Source organism: Zasmidium cellare (genome assembly GCF_010093935.1).
Source record: "Zasmidium cellare ATCC 36951 unplaced genomic scaffold M409scaffold_32, whole genome shotgun sequence".
In the NCBI taxonomy this organism is placed as follows: domain Eukaryota; kingdom Fungi; phylum Ascomycota; class Dothideomycetes; order Mycosphaerellales; family Mycosphaerellaceae; genus Zasmidium; species Zasmidium cellare.
The window spans coordinates 156,504-172,743 of record NW_022986976.1 but is presented as its reverse complement, the minus strand read 5'-3'; the positions used below and the strand labels follow the sequence as shown (position 1 = coordinate 172,743).

The 16,240-nt window shown below is 54.3% G+C and overlaps 8 protein-coding genes across 8 annotated transcripts; 2 read left to right on the top strand and 6 right to left on the bottom strand.

Moving 5' to 3' along the window:
- Positions 1-209: 209 nt before the first annotated feature.
- M409DRAFT_57741 (glycoside hydrolase family 72 protein) lies at positions 210-1,662 on the bottom strand (the record flags this gene model as incomplete). The annotated part of the gene is made up of 2 exons (XM_033813718.1): positions 210-1,147; positions 1,200-1,662. The coding sequence occupies 2 exons, from the start codon at positions 1,660-1,662 to the stop codon at positions 210-212; spliced, it is 1,401 nt and encodes a 466-aa protein (XP_033663954.1).
- A 1,076-nt stretch (positions 1,663-2,738) lies between these two features.
- M409DRAFT_26510 (glycoside hydrolase family 5 protein) lies at positions 2,739-3,934 on the bottom strand (the record flags this gene model as incomplete). Its single annotated transcript, XM_033808142.1, has 4 exons — positions 2,739-3,068; positions 3,134-3,346; positions 3,408-3,761; positions 3,815-3,934. The coding sequence occupies 4 exons, from the start codon at positions 3,932-3,934 to the stop codon at positions 2,739-2,741; spliced, it is 1,017 nt and encodes a 338-aa protein (XP_033663953.1).
- Positions 3,935-4,533: 599 nt separating this feature from the next.
- On the top strand, positions 4,534-6,059 carry M409DRAFT_26509 (glycoside hydrolase family 5 protein; the record flags this gene model as incomplete). The annotated part of the gene is made up of 5 exons (XM_033808141.1): positions 4,534-4,701; positions 4,767-5,093; positions 5,163-5,631; positions 5,733-5,928; positions 5,987-6,059. 5 exons carry the CDS (start codon positions 4,534-4,536, stop codon positions 6,057-6,059), a joined length of 1,233 nt encoding a protein of 410 aa, XP_033663952.1.
- Positions 6,060-6,191: 132 nt separating this feature from the next.
- M409DRAFT_57738 (uncharacterized protein) lies at positions 6,192-7,241 on the bottom strand (the record flags this gene model as incomplete). Its single annotated transcript, XM_033813717.1, has 1 exon — positions 6,192-7,241. One exon carries the CDS (start codon positions 7,239-7,241, stop codon positions 6,192-6,194), a length of 1,050 nt encoding a protein of 349 aa, XP_033663951.1.
- Positions 7,242-7,777: 536 nt separating this feature from the next.
- On the bottom strand, positions 7,778-8,798 carry M409DRAFT_26507 (carbohydrate esterase family 16 protein; the record flags this gene model as incomplete). Its single annotated transcript, XM_033808140.1, has 3 exons — positions 7,778-7,956; positions 8,023-8,407; positions 8,463-8,798. The coding sequence occupies 3 exons, from the start codon at positions 8,796-8,798 to the stop codon at positions 7,778-7,780; spliced, it is 900 nt and encodes a 299-aa protein (XP_033663950.1).
- A 492-nt stretch (positions 8,799-9,290) lies between these two features.
- M409DRAFT_26506 (uncharacterized protein) lies at positions 9,291-10,375 on the bottom strand (the record flags this gene model as incomplete). Its single annotated transcript, XM_033808139.1, has 3 exons — positions 9,291-9,750; positions 9,806-10,231; positions 10,353-10,375. 3 exons carry the CDS (start codon positions 10,373-10,375, stop codon positions 9,291-9,293), a joined length of 909 nt encoding a protein of 302 aa, XP_033663949.1.
- Positions 10,376-11,179: 804 nt separating this feature from the next.
- On the top strand, positions 11,180-12,985 carry M409DRAFT_68697 (uncharacterized protein; the record flags this gene model as incomplete). The annotated part of the gene is made up of 5 exons (XM_033817952.1): positions 11,180-11,280; positions 11,341-11,764; positions 11,818-11,913; positions 11,984-12,175; positions 12,236-12,985. 5 exons carry the CDS (start codon positions 11,180-11,182, stop codon positions 12,983-12,985), a joined length of 1,563 nt encoding a protein of 520 aa, XP_033663948.1.
- A 276-nt stretch (positions 12,986-13,261) lies between these two features.
- Positions 13,262-15,733, bottom strand: M409DRAFT_68696 (uncharacterized protein; the record flags this gene model as incomplete). The annotated part of the gene is made up of 4 exons (XM_033817951.1): positions 13,262-13,331; positions 13,405-15,102; positions 15,181-15,456; positions 15,510-15,733. The coding sequence occupies 4 exons, from the start codon at positions 15,731-15,733 to the stop codon at positions 13,262-13,264; spliced, it is 2,268 nt and encodes a 755-aa protein (XP_033663947.1).
- Between the last annotated feature and the right edge of the window lie 507 nt (positions 15,734-16,240).

The following is a 16,240-nucleotide window of genomic DNA, read 5'->3' as shown; positions in this document are numbered from 1 at the left end:
GAAAGGAGAGTCCAACCAACGCTGTGCGAGGATGGTCATACACGCTTCCAATCATGTTTCTTTATACCCAACAAAAAAATCTCGATTCCCTTCTTTCCCCCCATCTAACCTGCGATGGAAGACAGAAAAGCGCCAAACGCAAATGCAATGCTGCCGTTCGCCACACGGAAAATCTACATCACACTCCACACACTCACTCACTCACTTCCTTACAAAGCAGCAGCAAAGCCCACCGCCAACGCCAAAACAGTCAACATAGCAACGGGCCTCGCCGTCGACGCGGCGCCCTCATCGCCACCACCACTGCTGCTCGAGTTGGATGAAGAAGAAGAGTTGCCGCCGCTGGCACTGCTATCGAAGCTCGTATCCTGCGCCTCGGTGGAGCTGACGCCGTTGCTGAGATCCGGCTCGGTGGCGGAGGGTTCGCCGGCCCACTGGGATCCGTCGCCCTCGAGACCGGGGCCGGTACCCGCGCCGTCTTCGAAGTACCGCTGTGCGCCTTCGGGCATCTCGGGGAGGAGGGTTGTGCCGACGCGCCACTCGTCGGTCTCGGGTGGGCATTCGGGGACGGTGCGGGTGGTGCGGGCGCCGCCGTCGCCAGTGGGGTTGGGGGTTGCAGCGTAGGCTTCCTTGAGGCGGTCGAAGTCCTCGTTGGGCTGGACGCTGTTGCCGGAGAGTTCGACGAGGCCGTAGCCGTTGGCTTCGAGGGTGTATTCGTAGGCGAGACCGCCGGAGTAGGCGATGGTCATGTTCTCGGAGTAGAGGGCTGCGATCTCGTTCCACTCGCGGGTGTTGGTGATGCAGCCGAACTCGGAGAGGAAGAGGGGCAGGGAGTAGTTCTTGTAGGTCTCGACTTTGGCGTCCCAGCCGGAGAGGGTGAAGGAGGAGGGGTCGCACCAGGAGTAGTCGTTGAAGGCGAAGAAGTCGGAGCGGGCGATTTCGTCGTCGCCGCAGGCGAAGTAGAGGGCTTGGGCTTCGATGTTCTCGGCGACGTCGGCGGACGAGTAGCCGACGGGGATCTCACGGGAGGATTGGGCGCGGATGTAGTTCTTCATGTCGCGGGTGACGGCCTTGACGTAGGGGGCGGCGTTGGTGTTGTTGCGGGCGTTGATGACTTCGTTGCCGGAGAAGAAGAGGAGGAGGTTGCCTGTAGAGTGTTAGTGGTGTTTGAAAAAGAATATAAGATGGAGGCATCGTACTGTAGCCAGCGAAAGCGTCGATCGTAGCAAAGACGGATTGCAGGTAGACATCGTTGTACGAAGCATGGAGCGAGGCCTCGTTCTCTCGGTTCAGAGAGTACTCTGGGGTGTTGGCGTCCAAAGCGAGGTAGATGCCCGCCTCATCCAGCAACGCCATAGCCTCGTCGTGGTTCTGGCTGTTGTCGATGGTGTAGATGCGGACAGTGTTGATGCCCAGCTCTTTGAAGTTCTCGACATCACGACGCAGGGCCTCCAAGTCGAGCAGGGGGTCCGCGGCGTCTGCGGCACCTCCTGGTTGGTATGCAACACCGCGGACGTAGAATCTCTCGCCGTTGGCCCAGAAAGCGTTGCCCTCGCTCGTCACGGCGGGTAGGCTTCCTTGTTGGCGGGGGATGACTTTGCTGGAGACTGCTGTGGCGAAGGAGGTGAGCGCCAGCGCGGCGCCGGAAATGACGCCCTTCATGTCGGTGGTGGAATGTCGATATCAAAAAGGGTAAAGAAAAACGAAGGACCAGGGTGTAAAAGGTGTGGTTTTGAACGAGTGTGGGTGTCGGATAATTGGAATTAGAAAGTAAAGGACGAGAAGACGGTAGAAGGGGAGGAATTGATCGAAAGGGCAGAAGATGTCGCTGTCTGGAGGTGCCGGCCTCTTATTCGGATGAGGTGACGGCCAAGGCTCCCAAGCCTCCAAGACTCCTGCCAATGCCAGGACTCGCAATCCGCCCAGCAGCGAATCGACATGGCGCTCGTTTTGTGTGACAGCTTCAAACACGCTGCGGAGCGCGTTGTGTCCTCTCTTACCTCATGATTCACGGCCAACATGTCAATGACCGACAGCGTTGTCCGCACCTGGCAGGAACCTGTGCAGCCAAGTGAATGAATCCCAACGTCCATCTCCAGCTCTTTTGTAGTGCATGTCCATCTCTTATCGGGCGCATCCACGCGTCGTAATCATCTCTCTCCCGCCACGTCTGGGCTGAACCACTGCAGAGGCATCGATTGGAGTCTTGGACGTCTTCAATAATGTCGACGAGACAGCGACAAACAGGAGACGTCTTGGCCTTGGGATCTCGTGTGAAACGCTCGGGCCCTCGGCAGCCCAGCCGCCGGCCGCCGACGGACTCGCGCCTCGTAATGATTTTCACCCGGGATATGAGAAAGGGCGGCTGCGTCTCATCTTATCCACTCCACAGATCTGCTGCGGTCTCTTCTATGTATCATGAAGGTACACGAACTCTTGCCACACAGATAAAGCGACACTGGAACGGGGGTTGAGTCAAGTCTGCCCCTACGGCGGCCGAATATGCAAGCATGTCGAAACTTCTACAAATACTACTCTTATATGCAGACTACGTCTCGACCAACAGGAGTAGACGTGTGAGAGCGGAGCAACAAGACCACGCTTTGGCATTGCTTTGCCGTACGACCGTACTGCAACATTCTCTCATCGTGGATTGACATCCTGTCTGCAACTGCGCATAGCCCCAAATCCGCCTAAATGCGCTCTCCCTTCGCCAGGATACAGCTCCCGCGCCTCGTCTATGCATACTTCAGGATCTCTGGATCGTACGTAGAGTACGCTGGGCCAGATGTTGGCTCAAGGCTGAACATGTACGAGCCCCACCATGGCCCAGCGGCCCACCAGAGAGCACCAGTCCATACATCAGTGTTTTGCTGAATGTACGAAAGCATACCGTCGACTGCAGATTCGCACACAGAATTCACCCCGCCCGCGAACTCGCCGATGAGACCTTTCTTCTTGTTGCTTCGGAGCCACTGCGTGGCGGCTACTAGTCGGTCTGCACCGATCGTGCTGTTGACACATGTTGCCGATGTTCCACTGCCATCAGCGTCGAGATATTGATGCATCTAGTCAGTTTTGAAGGTCAGCGATCCTCCATCATCGTACTCTACCATTCACTCGGTATCGTTACCTGATAAATCAGCTTGTTCGACGAGTCTGTCAGGGATCCCATTGTCTGAGCGTTCGTTTTCCCATCTGTACCTGCCTGGGTTGTCCATGTCCAGGCGCCGGTATACGCATTACCTTCGGCAGTGATATACTGTGACGTCGCTCCAGCGCCGCGTATACCGTTGATTGCGGCTTGATTCAGTTGTGCGACCAAGGTTCCCGCCATATCGTGGTACTGAAATGTCGACTCGTTAAGATCTCTGCTCGTCGTACTACATTGTGTGCCTCCAACTGACCTCGTTATTGGTGTCGAATATCACACGCGAGTTGCTCTTATAAGGCGTCGCGAGCGTCTTCCAGAATGTCTGGAAATCACTAGCACTGGTGATCACATTGCCATAATAGCGGCCGTAGTTGTGCGGGACGATGATCGCATATGCACCCAGCGAAGTGATATAGTTGACCGTCTGCGTCAAGTTTCCCAGGTAATTCGGATCCAAAGGTCCGGTCATTTGGTTGGGGATGATGCGTTCCATCAAAATATTGACACGAAACACGTTCATACCCTGTGACACGAAGGTCTTGATCGTTGGCAGGTTCGGCCAGGTATAGTCGACATTGTAAGTGCCAGGCAGATTCTGAGCACCGAACTGTGCATACTGTGAGCTCGGAGTCAATGCTATTCAACGATCTGGCTGCCTACCTCCGGGCCTGACTCGTTGATGCCGATGAATTGGAACTTCGCGGCACGGTTTTCATTCAGCGGCTTGGCCACGGCAAGGACTGCGAGGCAACCGACCAAGCATAGATTGTGAAGCAACATGGCTGATTAAGAAACGGTATTGGAGAAGTCAGGGGGTGTGGGCCCTTCACAAGCGTTGCAACTAATGAGGCTTTCATGGTAGCAGCAAGGCCCTGCTATATCATCATACTCAGTCCACTATACATGTCTGCACTGAATCAGCGCTCTATCTTGTAGGACTTTGCTAGGAAGAGAACCACAGCATGACTACTTTCGCTCTCCTCGTTTCCTAGAGCAAAGGGGTCAAATTGGGGAACTCCGAGCTCACTGCGGCAGGTGTACTTGCATTAACAGCCGCCATCCACTCGATTTTAGTGCTCTCCTAGCTAAAGGATGCTAAGTAGTTACGTTGTGTCTCCTCCATTGAATGGGAGGTAGTCTTCCGCTCTAAGACTGGATTAGCGTCGAAGCTTGCCTTCCAAGCTTTCCGAACCAAATGTGGCAGGTGCGTAAAGAACCTCCCTCCCAGTTGTCGAGAGAGCCTCCACTGCAAGAGTTAGATATAGTGGAGAAGATTTGGATCTGGTGGCATTCGCACGCGACGCAGTGCCGAACCTGGAACTTAGTTTCCCTCCAGCCCAGCAGAGTACCTGGCATTGCTGCCCATCTCGTCTGCAACCATGAACAGGCTCTCCTGTGCCTTGTTGGCCATTGCTGCCATCACCATCGCTGGACCGATCAGAGGCCCACGCACGGGATTCGTTGACACCCAAGGAACACATTTTGCGTTGAGCGGCAAACCCATGTTTTTCGCTGGCAGCAATGCCTACTACTTTCCGTTCGCAAATGTGAGTTGTATTTTACAAGGCCAATATGATCGTTCCGAAGTCAAGGAGTAACCGAGCCATCACAGAACCAGTCAGACGTGGAATTGGGCCTTCGAGCGGCCAAGAAAGCTGGCCTGAATGTCTTCCGAACTTGGGGCTTCAACGACAAGAATGCAACTTACAACCCTGACGGCCTTCCCCAGTACGGAGCGGAAGGAGCAGGAGCGACTGATGTCGTTTTCCAGACGTGGCAGAACGGCAAATCGACCATCAAAATTGAAGCTTTTGATAAAGTCGTGAACGCTGCGGCCGCTACTGATATCAAACTCATTGTGGCATTGACGAACAACTGGGCTGACTATGGCGGCATGGACGTCTACATTGTCAACTTAGGGGGGACTTACCATGACGATGTAGGCCGCTCCGTCACATGGGACATATCTGGTGGCCGCCGGAAATGGTTCAGCTGATACTTTGTGTAGTTTTACAAGATGACTGCAATCAAGAACGCGTACAAACGTTACGTACGGACATTTGTTGAGCGATATAGATCATCCACTGCCATCATGGCCTGGGAACTGGGCAACGAACTCCGATGCGGTGCCACAGACGGGCGCAACCTACCCCGAAGTCCCAATGGCTGCACGCCCGAGACGCTTACGGGTTGGGTGGATGAGATGAGTACCTTCATCAAATCGATCGACCCGTTCCATCTGGTGACAGTCGGGGGTGAAGGTCAATTCAATGACCCGTCGTCCCCCGACAGCTTCTACAACGGCAGCGATGGCGACGATTTTGCCGCGCAGATTGCCCTACCGAACGTCGACTTTGGCACCTTTCACACCTATCCTGACTGGTGGAGCAAAACGGTGCAGTGGGCTAATCAATGGATCATTGACCATGCCAACGCGGCCAAGAAAGCCGGGAAGCCTGTCTTGCACGAGGAATACGGTACGTGCTTGTCTTGGACGCGTCGTTCAACTTTGCATACTACGACCTTGAGAGCCTTACCGAGCGGCAGCTTTGCCTACTGAAAGGCTAATGGTTTACAGGGTGGCTCAGTCCTGCCGCACGTCTCGCCGACCTGGGCAAAGTCGCACCGCTGAACGAGACTCGAGTTGCGGTCCTGAGCCAGTGGCAAGCCACAAGTCTGTGGGAAAGAATGCCAGACATGTACTGGCAATTCGGCTTCGACGGATATTCAACGGGTCCAAACGACGACGACGGATTTACGATATATCTGAACGAGTGAGTGCAGTCGTTGCCACATCGTTTCCGAGATGCTTTATTGTTGACATCTGTACAGTCCAGAGGCCCAGCCGCTTGTATATGAACATGCCGCCAAGGTCAACGCCTTGAACAGAGGTCGGTGGTGGTAGGAGACAATATTCGGAGACTAAGAACAAGACTTTCAAACAGCATGGATTTTGTATCTAGGATCAATTCCTGGAATTTGAAACACTGACATGAAAATAACTCTCTACGCTTGGTCTGCCACAGTAACAAGCTACTTAGAAACGTCTCGTAAGCTCTAGCGGTTTGTTATCGAGTACTTCTTCGATCTCTTGCATCACAGTATCGGTCAACCTGTCGAGAAGCCTTATACTCTTGACTGACTCCCAGACTTGCTCCGGTTTGCTCGCCCCAGTGATTGCCGATGCTACGTTCTTGTTCCGCAGCACCCATGCCATTGCCAACTTTGGCAGATCTGTCCCAAGCTGCCCAGCAATTTTGCTCAAAGCAATGACAGCCTTGCTTTCTCGCTCCCATTCAGGGGTTTGGAAACGGGCCTGCATACCTTGAACGAAGCTGTCGTTACTACGCGCGAAGCGAGAATCCGCCGGGATGCCATCAATGTATTTCCCAGTCAGAATGCCCGCCTTCAAAGGACTGTACGGCGTGAGTCCCAACCCATGCACCTCGTAAAGCAGACTGTATTCCGCTTCCACCCTTTGTCTGCACAGCATATTGTACTGTGGCTGTTCGACGACAGGACCCACCAGATGCAGCGTGTCGGCGATGCGATGAGCACGTTCAATCTCGTCTGCATTCCACTCCGAAGTCCCCCAGTAGAAGCATTTGCCATGATCGATGAGAAAATTGAACGCACGCACAACCTCCGCCATTGGGGTATCACGATCGGGACGGTGGGCGTAGAGCACATCGACATATTCCAGACCCAGTCTCTCCAAGCTCGCCTCCGTGCTCTCGATAATGTGCTTTCTGCTCAGGCCCGTGTTGTTGATCGGATTGTCGCCATTGGTCTGGCCCCAATTGATCTTGGTGGACACAACGATATCATTCCTCTTCCAGCCGTAGTGCTGGATGCATTTCCCCATGACTCGTTCGCTTTCGCCACCGGCGTATCCTTCTGCACAGTCGAAGAAGTTAATTCCTGCATCGTGGGCGGCTTTCATGCATTCGAACGACTTTTCGTCGTCCACGTGGCCACCACCGGCCGTGCCGTAAGTCAGCCATCCACCGAGCGAGATGCAGGACACTTTGAGCCCTGTACGTCCTAGAAGTCGATATTGCATAGTGGGCAATTCCTCGCTGGACATGTTTCCGGCACAATTGTTTAACGAGAAAGGGGCTTGTTGAGGAACACTTCAGAATTTTGGTAACTTCCGAGGGCTGAACGCTTGACAGAGAGGTGTTCTGCTAGTAGAATATAGAATAAGCCTCTTCAGTAGCCAAGACCTACAGTCAATTGTTGGTCCATGTGTGTGAGGACGAAATGACGTTAGGCTGAAGAACAGCAATTCCGTTCCCAAAGGGGCAAAGGGTAAACCACGCAGGTATGTCTGACTGTGCAAAACTCATGATCACGCGGGAAAACATCAATATGTCTTATTTTGGTTGAGAAACGTGATGCCTTGTGTAGATTTGCACGTGTTCCGTAGCTGCACCGTCGATTTATTGAGCATACAGACTCACAAGACCCCTGGAACAAGCGAATAGTCGAGGCTGGAACACGCTACAGATGCTCATACTCAATTTCCTGCTATACAAATCATAAACTACGGCCACAGTCATGGATGAAGTAGCGCAGCACTGGCTCCGCTCCAGATTCATACATGATGCAGCTGATCCACGATCATGACCACGGAAACGGCGTCGACCAAGTCGATCCACGCGTCAGCAACTCTGAAATTTGCTCGGCAGTCATGTTGTGCAGGCGGAAGGTCGGGTGTAGACTGTTGAGCCAAAAGTACTCGTCTACTGGCACTCCACATTCGGGCAAGAATGTGTACCAACTAGGAGTGCCATTTTCGTCTGAGGAAACACATCAGCAGAGCCCCGAATTGCAAACTTACTCGTTGTCCCCAATACTTGACTTACATGAGGTACAGTACGAGGTGGTGTTTTTGTAGGGACACGTCTGCGAAAACGAACAGGGCGCGTCCAAGACTCGACCGAAAATTCTGTGGAAATCGAAAAGGAAGACGGTCGTGTCGCGGTGTCTGGCTTGTAGCGCTGCTGCCATGGAGGTGAGATTGGCATTCCATGCGACGATGGTCTTTGCTTCCAAGCCTTCAGCACTTGCACCCGCAGCCTTGGTGAGGGGTGATCGGTTGACCGGGGGGACCGTCAAGAAGAGAAAGTTGCGAGCTCCACTTTCGTATAGTCGTTCCATCAGGCCGGCGTACTCGGCCCATACATCTGCGAATATTATCGAAGCATTTGTTTCGCCATATGCATTTCCTACATCGTTGATGCCGATAAACTGTTGCTCGCTTCAGCTGTGCTCTTCACAGCGATTCGCGGGAGATAAGACTTACGCTTGCGAACAGCGTGTTGTCTGACTGCCAACTGTAATGTTTCCGTTCGTCGGCGTAGAGAGGAAGGTACTGGTTTTCAATCTGCTCCTTCACCGACAAGACAGTAGGGAGATACGGCGCCACCAAGGCTGAGTCGACAGTCGCTCCGCCGTAAGCCAAATTGACCGTTTCCATATAAGTTTTGTTATGATGCAGGGTCAGGAAATCGACCCAGTTCGGTCCATTGGAAGAAGTGTATCCCGGAAAGGACGGGTTGCCGAGGGGATTCGCGTGGCTTGGTTGCGCTCCGGTAACATTGAACGAAGTCGTTGTGTAGCTGTCTCCGAAGACAAACATGTGAGATGTCTGATCCCATCCACGCCAACTGCGCCGCTGAGGTCGTGGCCATGCTTGTGCTCCTGGCAATGCAGTTCCAATCGCAAGACACGCTACAATGGCTCCGGTGGGGAACATTCTGACGAAATGAAGGATGAGGCGTTGTGATGCATCAACTTGTTGGAATGGTCGTCGCCCTGGGTTTCAATGTCATTGCAAACGATACTCAGTATCCTGCGACTCTAGCCTTTTCAGATGATGTGCTTTGCAGGGCTCGAGCTTTCTCGGCCCGAGTCCCAGACCTTCCTGAAGGAGTTAGGATTGTGTTCATGCCTTTGGGAGATTGGGCAACGTCGCTACCTGGTCCGCGGCAAATGAGGAACGGAGCACCCAAGTGTAGCCATACAGGTTCGCCGAGAGACAACTGTCTTGATGAGGCTGCCGGATACATGGCCGAGGAGGGCTCTATTCACATGGGCTGACTAGGGCAGATGTCGAATTTGGTCTGCAGAGCTAAGGCGCACCAAGATACGTCCAGCCCAGGGGCTGCTGCCCTCTACCCAAGCCTCTGACCTTGATTACATGCTCATCGCCAGCAACAAGATCCAGAGCGCTGTCTTCTAGAACCAAACCATCTCGCTCTTCAAAAACAAAGCCTTTAGTCGGTTTGCCGACGCTAACGCGAACACGACCCTCGGCCTGCTCGAAATCCACCTCGACGTTCCGGTCCTCCATATCCAAGTACTTGAGCGGTTGATGCCAGTCGACGCTGCGGTGTATGCTTTCCCCATCGACACTGAGGCGCGCGGCTATAACGTGCGGTTCTTCACATGTACAGCCAATGGTGCCCTGCAAGACTTCGGTGGTCCCGTTGGCTAGGACGGTAATGTGCCGCGCGATCTTGTCTCTGACATCCTCCCCGCTTGCGATACTGATGAAGCGGAGTTCGACAATCGCGTTCACGTCGCAGAGTCTGGAGCTCGATACCCAACATTCGAAAGTAAGACTCGTGGCGGGCATCTCGTCACGAACCACACGCCATGAGGTTCGGGCCCCAATCCCATCCCCAGTGATATTGTGCCTTACGTACCGCAAGTCGACTCATGTCACCGTTGAATCCCACCCACCTGTGCTCTGGGTGCGCATCTTTGATCCTGCGGCCTTGTAGGAGAGCGGATTGGACCTCAATCTCCAAGACTATGGCATCTGAGGTATCGGCTACGAGTTTGGTGACGTCCACGCGATGCATAACAAACATGTTGTCACTTGTGAGGACGGCGGTGTTGTTCAGCTTGACGGTCGCAAACGTGTCGAGTCCGAAAGCAAGCACATGTTTCGTGCCTGAGGCCGCAGTCCTTACGGCGCGATGTGGCAGTGTCGTGCGATACGTCCATGTCTTCTCGGCGACCCATTGGCATTTGAGCTCGATGAGACCCAGAAATGGATCGGGGATCCTATCAGAGCGCACGTCAATATATGGTCGAGACCTTTTGGCCAATGGCTTCAGGAGAAGGTGCAACGCCACTTTTTTGCATGCATTAGATCTAGATGCACGTTGGTAGGCACTGATCTCACAGGAATCCATTCCTCAGTGCCATCTTGCCGTACAGCCCATCCCTCTGAAAGCAGAACGCTGCGTAGCCTGCAGTTGAGTGGAGACATAGCAGTCGGCTCTGATGATCGGTCAACCTGCTTCGCGGACAGAGTTGCGGTCATGGACGAGAGAGCGAGCAAGAGAACACAGTGCTCGATTCCTCTGCAGTCTCAATCAAAGCAGCCACGCTGGCGTAGGAAACTGGCTTCGTGGACCTGCATCTAGCCTGGTGGCTCGATATGGCTCCATTGAAAGACGAGAGGCTCTCCGCGGACCTGCCCTCCGAAGCCCAATTCGGAAGGGCACCACATGGAGCCGACAGAGAAAGCTGGGGTGCATCACGCGATCGGAGGAGTGCAACTGTCGACGAGTCTGGATGAGCGCTACCCGGAACACGCTACGTAGAGAGGAGTCTATCCCCGCGACCATTGAGTTTCAAACTTTGCGGTGGCGCGGAGAGACGTGGAGCATAGCAGAACGGTTTTAGCGTGCCTTTGCGTAGGCATGCTAAGTGCCCGCTTACAAGTACTGTAGAGTCCATTGTGTGCCGGCGTGGCTGGTTCATCGTGAGATCCATTCCCTGCTCATCACATCTCGCGTCCACTATTCCAACGTCAGTTTCAAGGGATCGTTCAACTGTGTGAGCGCACATCGTTACCGTTCCATCATGGATGACAACGAAAAGGCCGCCCATGTCGACGCAATTGAGCGAAGGCTTGATGTCAGTACTGTCCCGATGCTGCCTCTGCAGTTCGACAAGTTGATGATGGTGGAGCAATCGATTGACTGAATAGCATAGCCTGACAACATGCCCGCTGTCGTTGAGACCAAGCAGGTCAAGGGAAGCGCCGCATATAACGAAGCTCTGATCAAAGAGCCCATCAACTTCCGCAATCCAACAACCATTCGGTACGCTGTGCATGGGAAACTCGCAGTGCTTTCAATGCCCCGTATGCTGACGGTCTGTAGGCTGATTATGTGTCTCATCCTCGCTTGCTTCGCACAGACAATGAACGGGTTCGATGGCTCTCTCTTTGGCGGCCTGACCGCGAATACGCAGTTTCTCGACTTCTTTAACGGATCTAATGACGGAACATGGGCGGCCCTGAACTCGGCCATGTACCAGATTGGTGGCGTTTGCGCCCTGCCCTTCGTTGGGCCGTTTAGTGATAACTGGGGACGTCGTGTTGGTATGGTCATCGGCGCATCCATTATCGTTATCGGGACCATCATCAACGGAACAACCGTGGTCGATGGCAGTCTGGGTCAACTAAAGGCTGGCCGTTTCATTCTCGGGTTTGGAGTCTCCATCGTGACTTCTGCTGGCCCCATTTACGTAGTTGAGACTGCGCATCCTGCGTGGCGCGGAGTCATCACGGCCTACTGCAATACCGTAAGGATGGTCGAACCCCTGACATGCATCTTTCTCCACTAAGTGTTTCGCAGTTCTGGTTCACAGGCTCGATCCTCTCCAGCGGTGCCATTCGAGGCGCCATAAATCTGCGAGGAAATATCTCATGGCAGATCCCAGTCTGGCTACAGGTGATGCATGCCCAATCCCTAGGCGTCTGGTCACGCCCCTGCGTAGTCGTGTTAGCTGACATGGATCCAGATGGTCTTTCCCGGTCTCATCCTCCTGTTTGTGTGGCTCATTCCAGAGAGCCCGAGATGGTTGTACGTGCACAATAAACGGAACAAGGCAACTGCTACCCTGGCAAAATGGCACGGAAACGGGAATCCTGAATCGGTTTGGGTGAAGCTGCAGATCGCGGAGTATGAAGAATTTCTCAACACTGATGGCGCGGTAAGTTGAGGCCTCGTCCAATCTGTGCCTTCGCCCGTTGACGTCTGACGTGTCGGATAGGATAAGCGTTTCTGGGATTATTCGGCACTGTTTCGAACTCGCGCGAGCTGCTATCGCATAGCATGCAACGTCATTTTCTCCATCTTCGCCCAGTGGGCAGGAAATGGAGTTTTAACTTACTTCCTGCCTGCCGTCCTGGACACTGCTGGATACACCGACGGCACAACACAGGCCAACATAAACCTAGCATACTCGTGCTTCCAGTTCTTTTTCGCACTCTGCGGTGCGGCATTTGTAGAGAGATTCGGACGACGCCCTCTTATGCTCTTTAGCATGACCGGTTGTTGTATCGTGTGGATCGGCATGACTGCTGCGACTGGCACCTTTGCGGCTTCCGGAGATGCCTCATCTGCAAAAGCTACCGTTGCGATGATCTTCCTATTTGGCGCTGTGTTCTCAGTCGGGATTACTCCACTTCAAGCCTTGTACCCGGTCGAGGTTCTCTCGTTCGAGATGCGTGCTAAAGGCATGGCGTTCAGCAGTCTTGCGGTAAATGCTGGCGGCTTGCTAAACCAATTTGCCTGGCCTATATCCCTTAAGGCCATCGGCTGGAAGACATATATTATCTTCATCGTCTGGTGTGCGATCCAGGCAACAGTCTTCTACTTCGTAATGCCAGAGACACGCAGACGGACGCTCGAGGAATTGGACTCTATTTTCGAGGCGAGATATCCAGTCAAGGCCTCGCTCATCACACGAGAGGTACGTCTCGATGCAGAGAAGAGTATCGTGGCGGTGGAAGAGGTATGATGGCTCGAAGAGATTGTACGTCGCATTGAGCAAGACACTGTCTCGTGGACAGGTTTGACGGTAGTATCGGGGTCAAAACATTTTCATGCTCTGCATTCAGCAAAGAACTCACAACTCGCGCGGAGAAGCACACGTCAGATTGTTCGCTGTCCTCTGCACAAATTTTTGTATCACCATGAACCACATCTGCCAAGAAGTACTATGCAAAGGGATCGTTGAGCCACAGAGTATCGTTATCAGTCCATAACGCTGTCCAGTCGAGGAGGTCGGTGTTGTTTAGCTGCCAAGAATCTGGCAGGATGAAATCGTTTGAGGCAGCGTTGTGTAAGGCAGCGTCGACAATATCCTCATCGTAGACGGCCAACGGCGCTGAACCATCATCAAAGCGGTCGTCCAGTGAATCCGTCCCACTCGTGCACTTGCTCGACTCGTACAGGCTTTCCACGACAGATTTGCTCTTTCCAGCGGCAATGGAAAAGGCTGACATTCGGTCAAAGAAACGTATGGCCATCTCGACTTGATGACTCCACACGAGCTTGTCTTGCTCATCCTGTGAAGCCAGAACCCCTCGATCTGACAACTTATGGTCGTCTAGAAGGGACGCTGCTACAGGTCCCGTATGCGTTTCCGTGAGAGACGAGCGATCGCGGCGTCGAGAATGGAGCGACAGGAGCGGCACCATGACTGCTTGGTACATAAGCCAAACAGCGTTCCAGCCTGCAATGAGTTCCCCAGGGCAGGAGAAATTTATATTTTCGATCATCTCGCCGGCAATGGAGCAACATTTGTCCACTGCGGCGGATTCTTCGACGCTGGACACAATGCGCGGATGTCCACGAAGGCTGGCTGTGAGCAAGTAAGGCCGATAGAGGAGTAGTCGCATTGTCAAGTACCACCAATGCATGACCAAGCGTGGAGTTTGCAGGATCTCGGGACAGGTAGTTTGCGACTGGTGATGGGCTGCCGATGGGTTCGAGACGGGCTCTTTGGAAAGAATTGATCCAACATCATCGCGGCAGGTCTCAAAGATATGCGTTTGACCATGCTCCTGATTCGAACCACGGGGCAGCTGGTCAGCGTCACGAAGCACAGGTGGCATGTCATTGTGCCACTGGACCAGCTCTGCATCCACTGTGGCTACCTCTTCGAGGTCCAGGATGGGCGAAGCGGCCAGGCTGTCTTGGATACGAGTGGCCAGAATGCAGAACCTGACGCTGTGTACCAAGGGTAGCCTCTTCAACGATGCCAGATACTGGGCATTGTTCGTGCACTCTGCGATCCTGGGGATCTTGATGGTGACTCCTGTTCCCATGCGTCCCTGGGACGGTCTACCGGTGGTCATGTGTGCCCATGTATCCATGGTAAATAGACACCACCAAATCCTCCGACGGAGTTCGATTTGTGTTTGCGCTTCAAGGTCGTTCCCGCTAGTCGCAAATTCACGGTGTAGACCCATGGCAGATGCCATTCTGAATGTCGCACCCATTATGGCGCTGGCTTCGTTGGGGCGATTCAGCCAGTGCAAGTAGTAGCCAGCAATCAGGCCGTAGGCCTGCAAGACGTCAAGATGTCCGCTCCCAAAGCCTTCGGATTGGAGATGGAAGTTGGCACGGCGGTAGTAAAGTAAGTGGTCGTGGTCATAGCATGTGCCCAATGCCAACGAGCCCAATGCCAGCACAACGTTCAGCAGAGCCAACCAGGGGGCATCCCGGCGATGGAGATAGAGAAAGGTATGGCGAAATGCGTCTTCGTCAAGCAGAGGAACGAGAGTGTGAACACGATTGAAGAAAGCATCAATGAGTCGGTGGGCGACATCAGGGGATGGCAGTGTAGAGGAGGAGAGCTGGTCGGGAAGCGGCGAAGGGACTCTACTCGGGTTACTGGTGACCATGGAGGCGCTGGAGACATGGGCGCGAGCGGTGGGACTGATGGTGAAGATGACCTTGAGAGCAGCCTGGATGGAGGAGACGCCCACGTAGGAGGAGTTGCGGTCGGTGGAGAGCGACAGCCCGTTTACGTCGTCCGAGATGCCGTGATCGGCACGTCTTCGGCGGATGGTCTCGTCGACGGACGGGTGCAAGTCGGGGAGGTGCTCAAGAGCATCCAAGCTGGCGGAGCTGCCGTCAAAGTGGTGGTTGGGAGTGCTGTGGGGACCAGTGGAGGAATGCCCTGAGGGCGGGTCATGCGCATGGGACTCGGTAGCAGCAGCAGCAGGCGCCGGCGCTGGAGGGCGGACATTGCTGATGGGGTCTGGGCTGGTGGCGTATGGGTGCATGGCATCTGAGGGGCCCGGGGATGGTTGTAGCAGTGGCGATGGTTGTGATGAGGGCTGTGTTGGGAGGAGCGCGAGGGCTCGATGGACGAGCTGGGTGTGCGATAGATTCAGCAGATCGGGAATGCTCTGGCCGGGGAAGAGTCGCTCGCGGAGACAAGACAGCTGGGCGAGCTCGGATTGCAGGCGGTCAACGAGGCTGCGTCGGTCAACGCGAGTGTCTGCGTAGCAGCCTTGTGTATCCGTACTTACTCGCGCGTTACTGGCGGCTTGCGTGCAGGCTGGGCGAAAGTGCACAACTGCGGCGTGCGCGACCATCGGCACTGCTGGCATGGCTGCGAGCCGCCACAGCGCAGTTTACGGCGGCGACACTCGGTGCAGGCGTGGGTCGTCGAGATGCGTCGTGAAGGCGCCGCCGGTCTCTTGTTGGGCTCCTCATCAGCCTCCTCGTCGCGGGCGGTGAAGACGTGGTACATGGTCTTCGTCTTCGGTCGACCAGTGCCGCCCACAATGGGGATTCCCTGCAGTGCGCGACGGAGGTGAACGCATCTCCACCCAAGGATCGCAAATATTGAGGATACGGCCAGTCGTCAATAACATCACCACCACCATCATCATCAAAAACATCTGCCGTTCCCCACCTCGTCCACTACATCTTCGCCACCTTTCCCAACTCGGCCTCGGAACCTGGCCCTCATCCTCCGATCCGTAAGCGGCAGGAGAATCGACGAGACGGCGACAGACTGGAGACTTCTGAGCCTCAGGACTGCTCGTCTCCCGTAGTGATCTCCTGTCGAGACGGGCAGAAAAGGCGGCTGCGTCTCATGTTCTCCGCTCCACAGATCTGCTGCTGCTGTCTCTTTTCTCAAGACGCCCCGTGTTGTCTGAGAGATGAGGCGACGTCAGAGCGGAGGATGCGTTGAGTTTGTTAGCCGAGGATGCTGACTGTACATTGTGCACTCCACCTCACCAACATCACCACT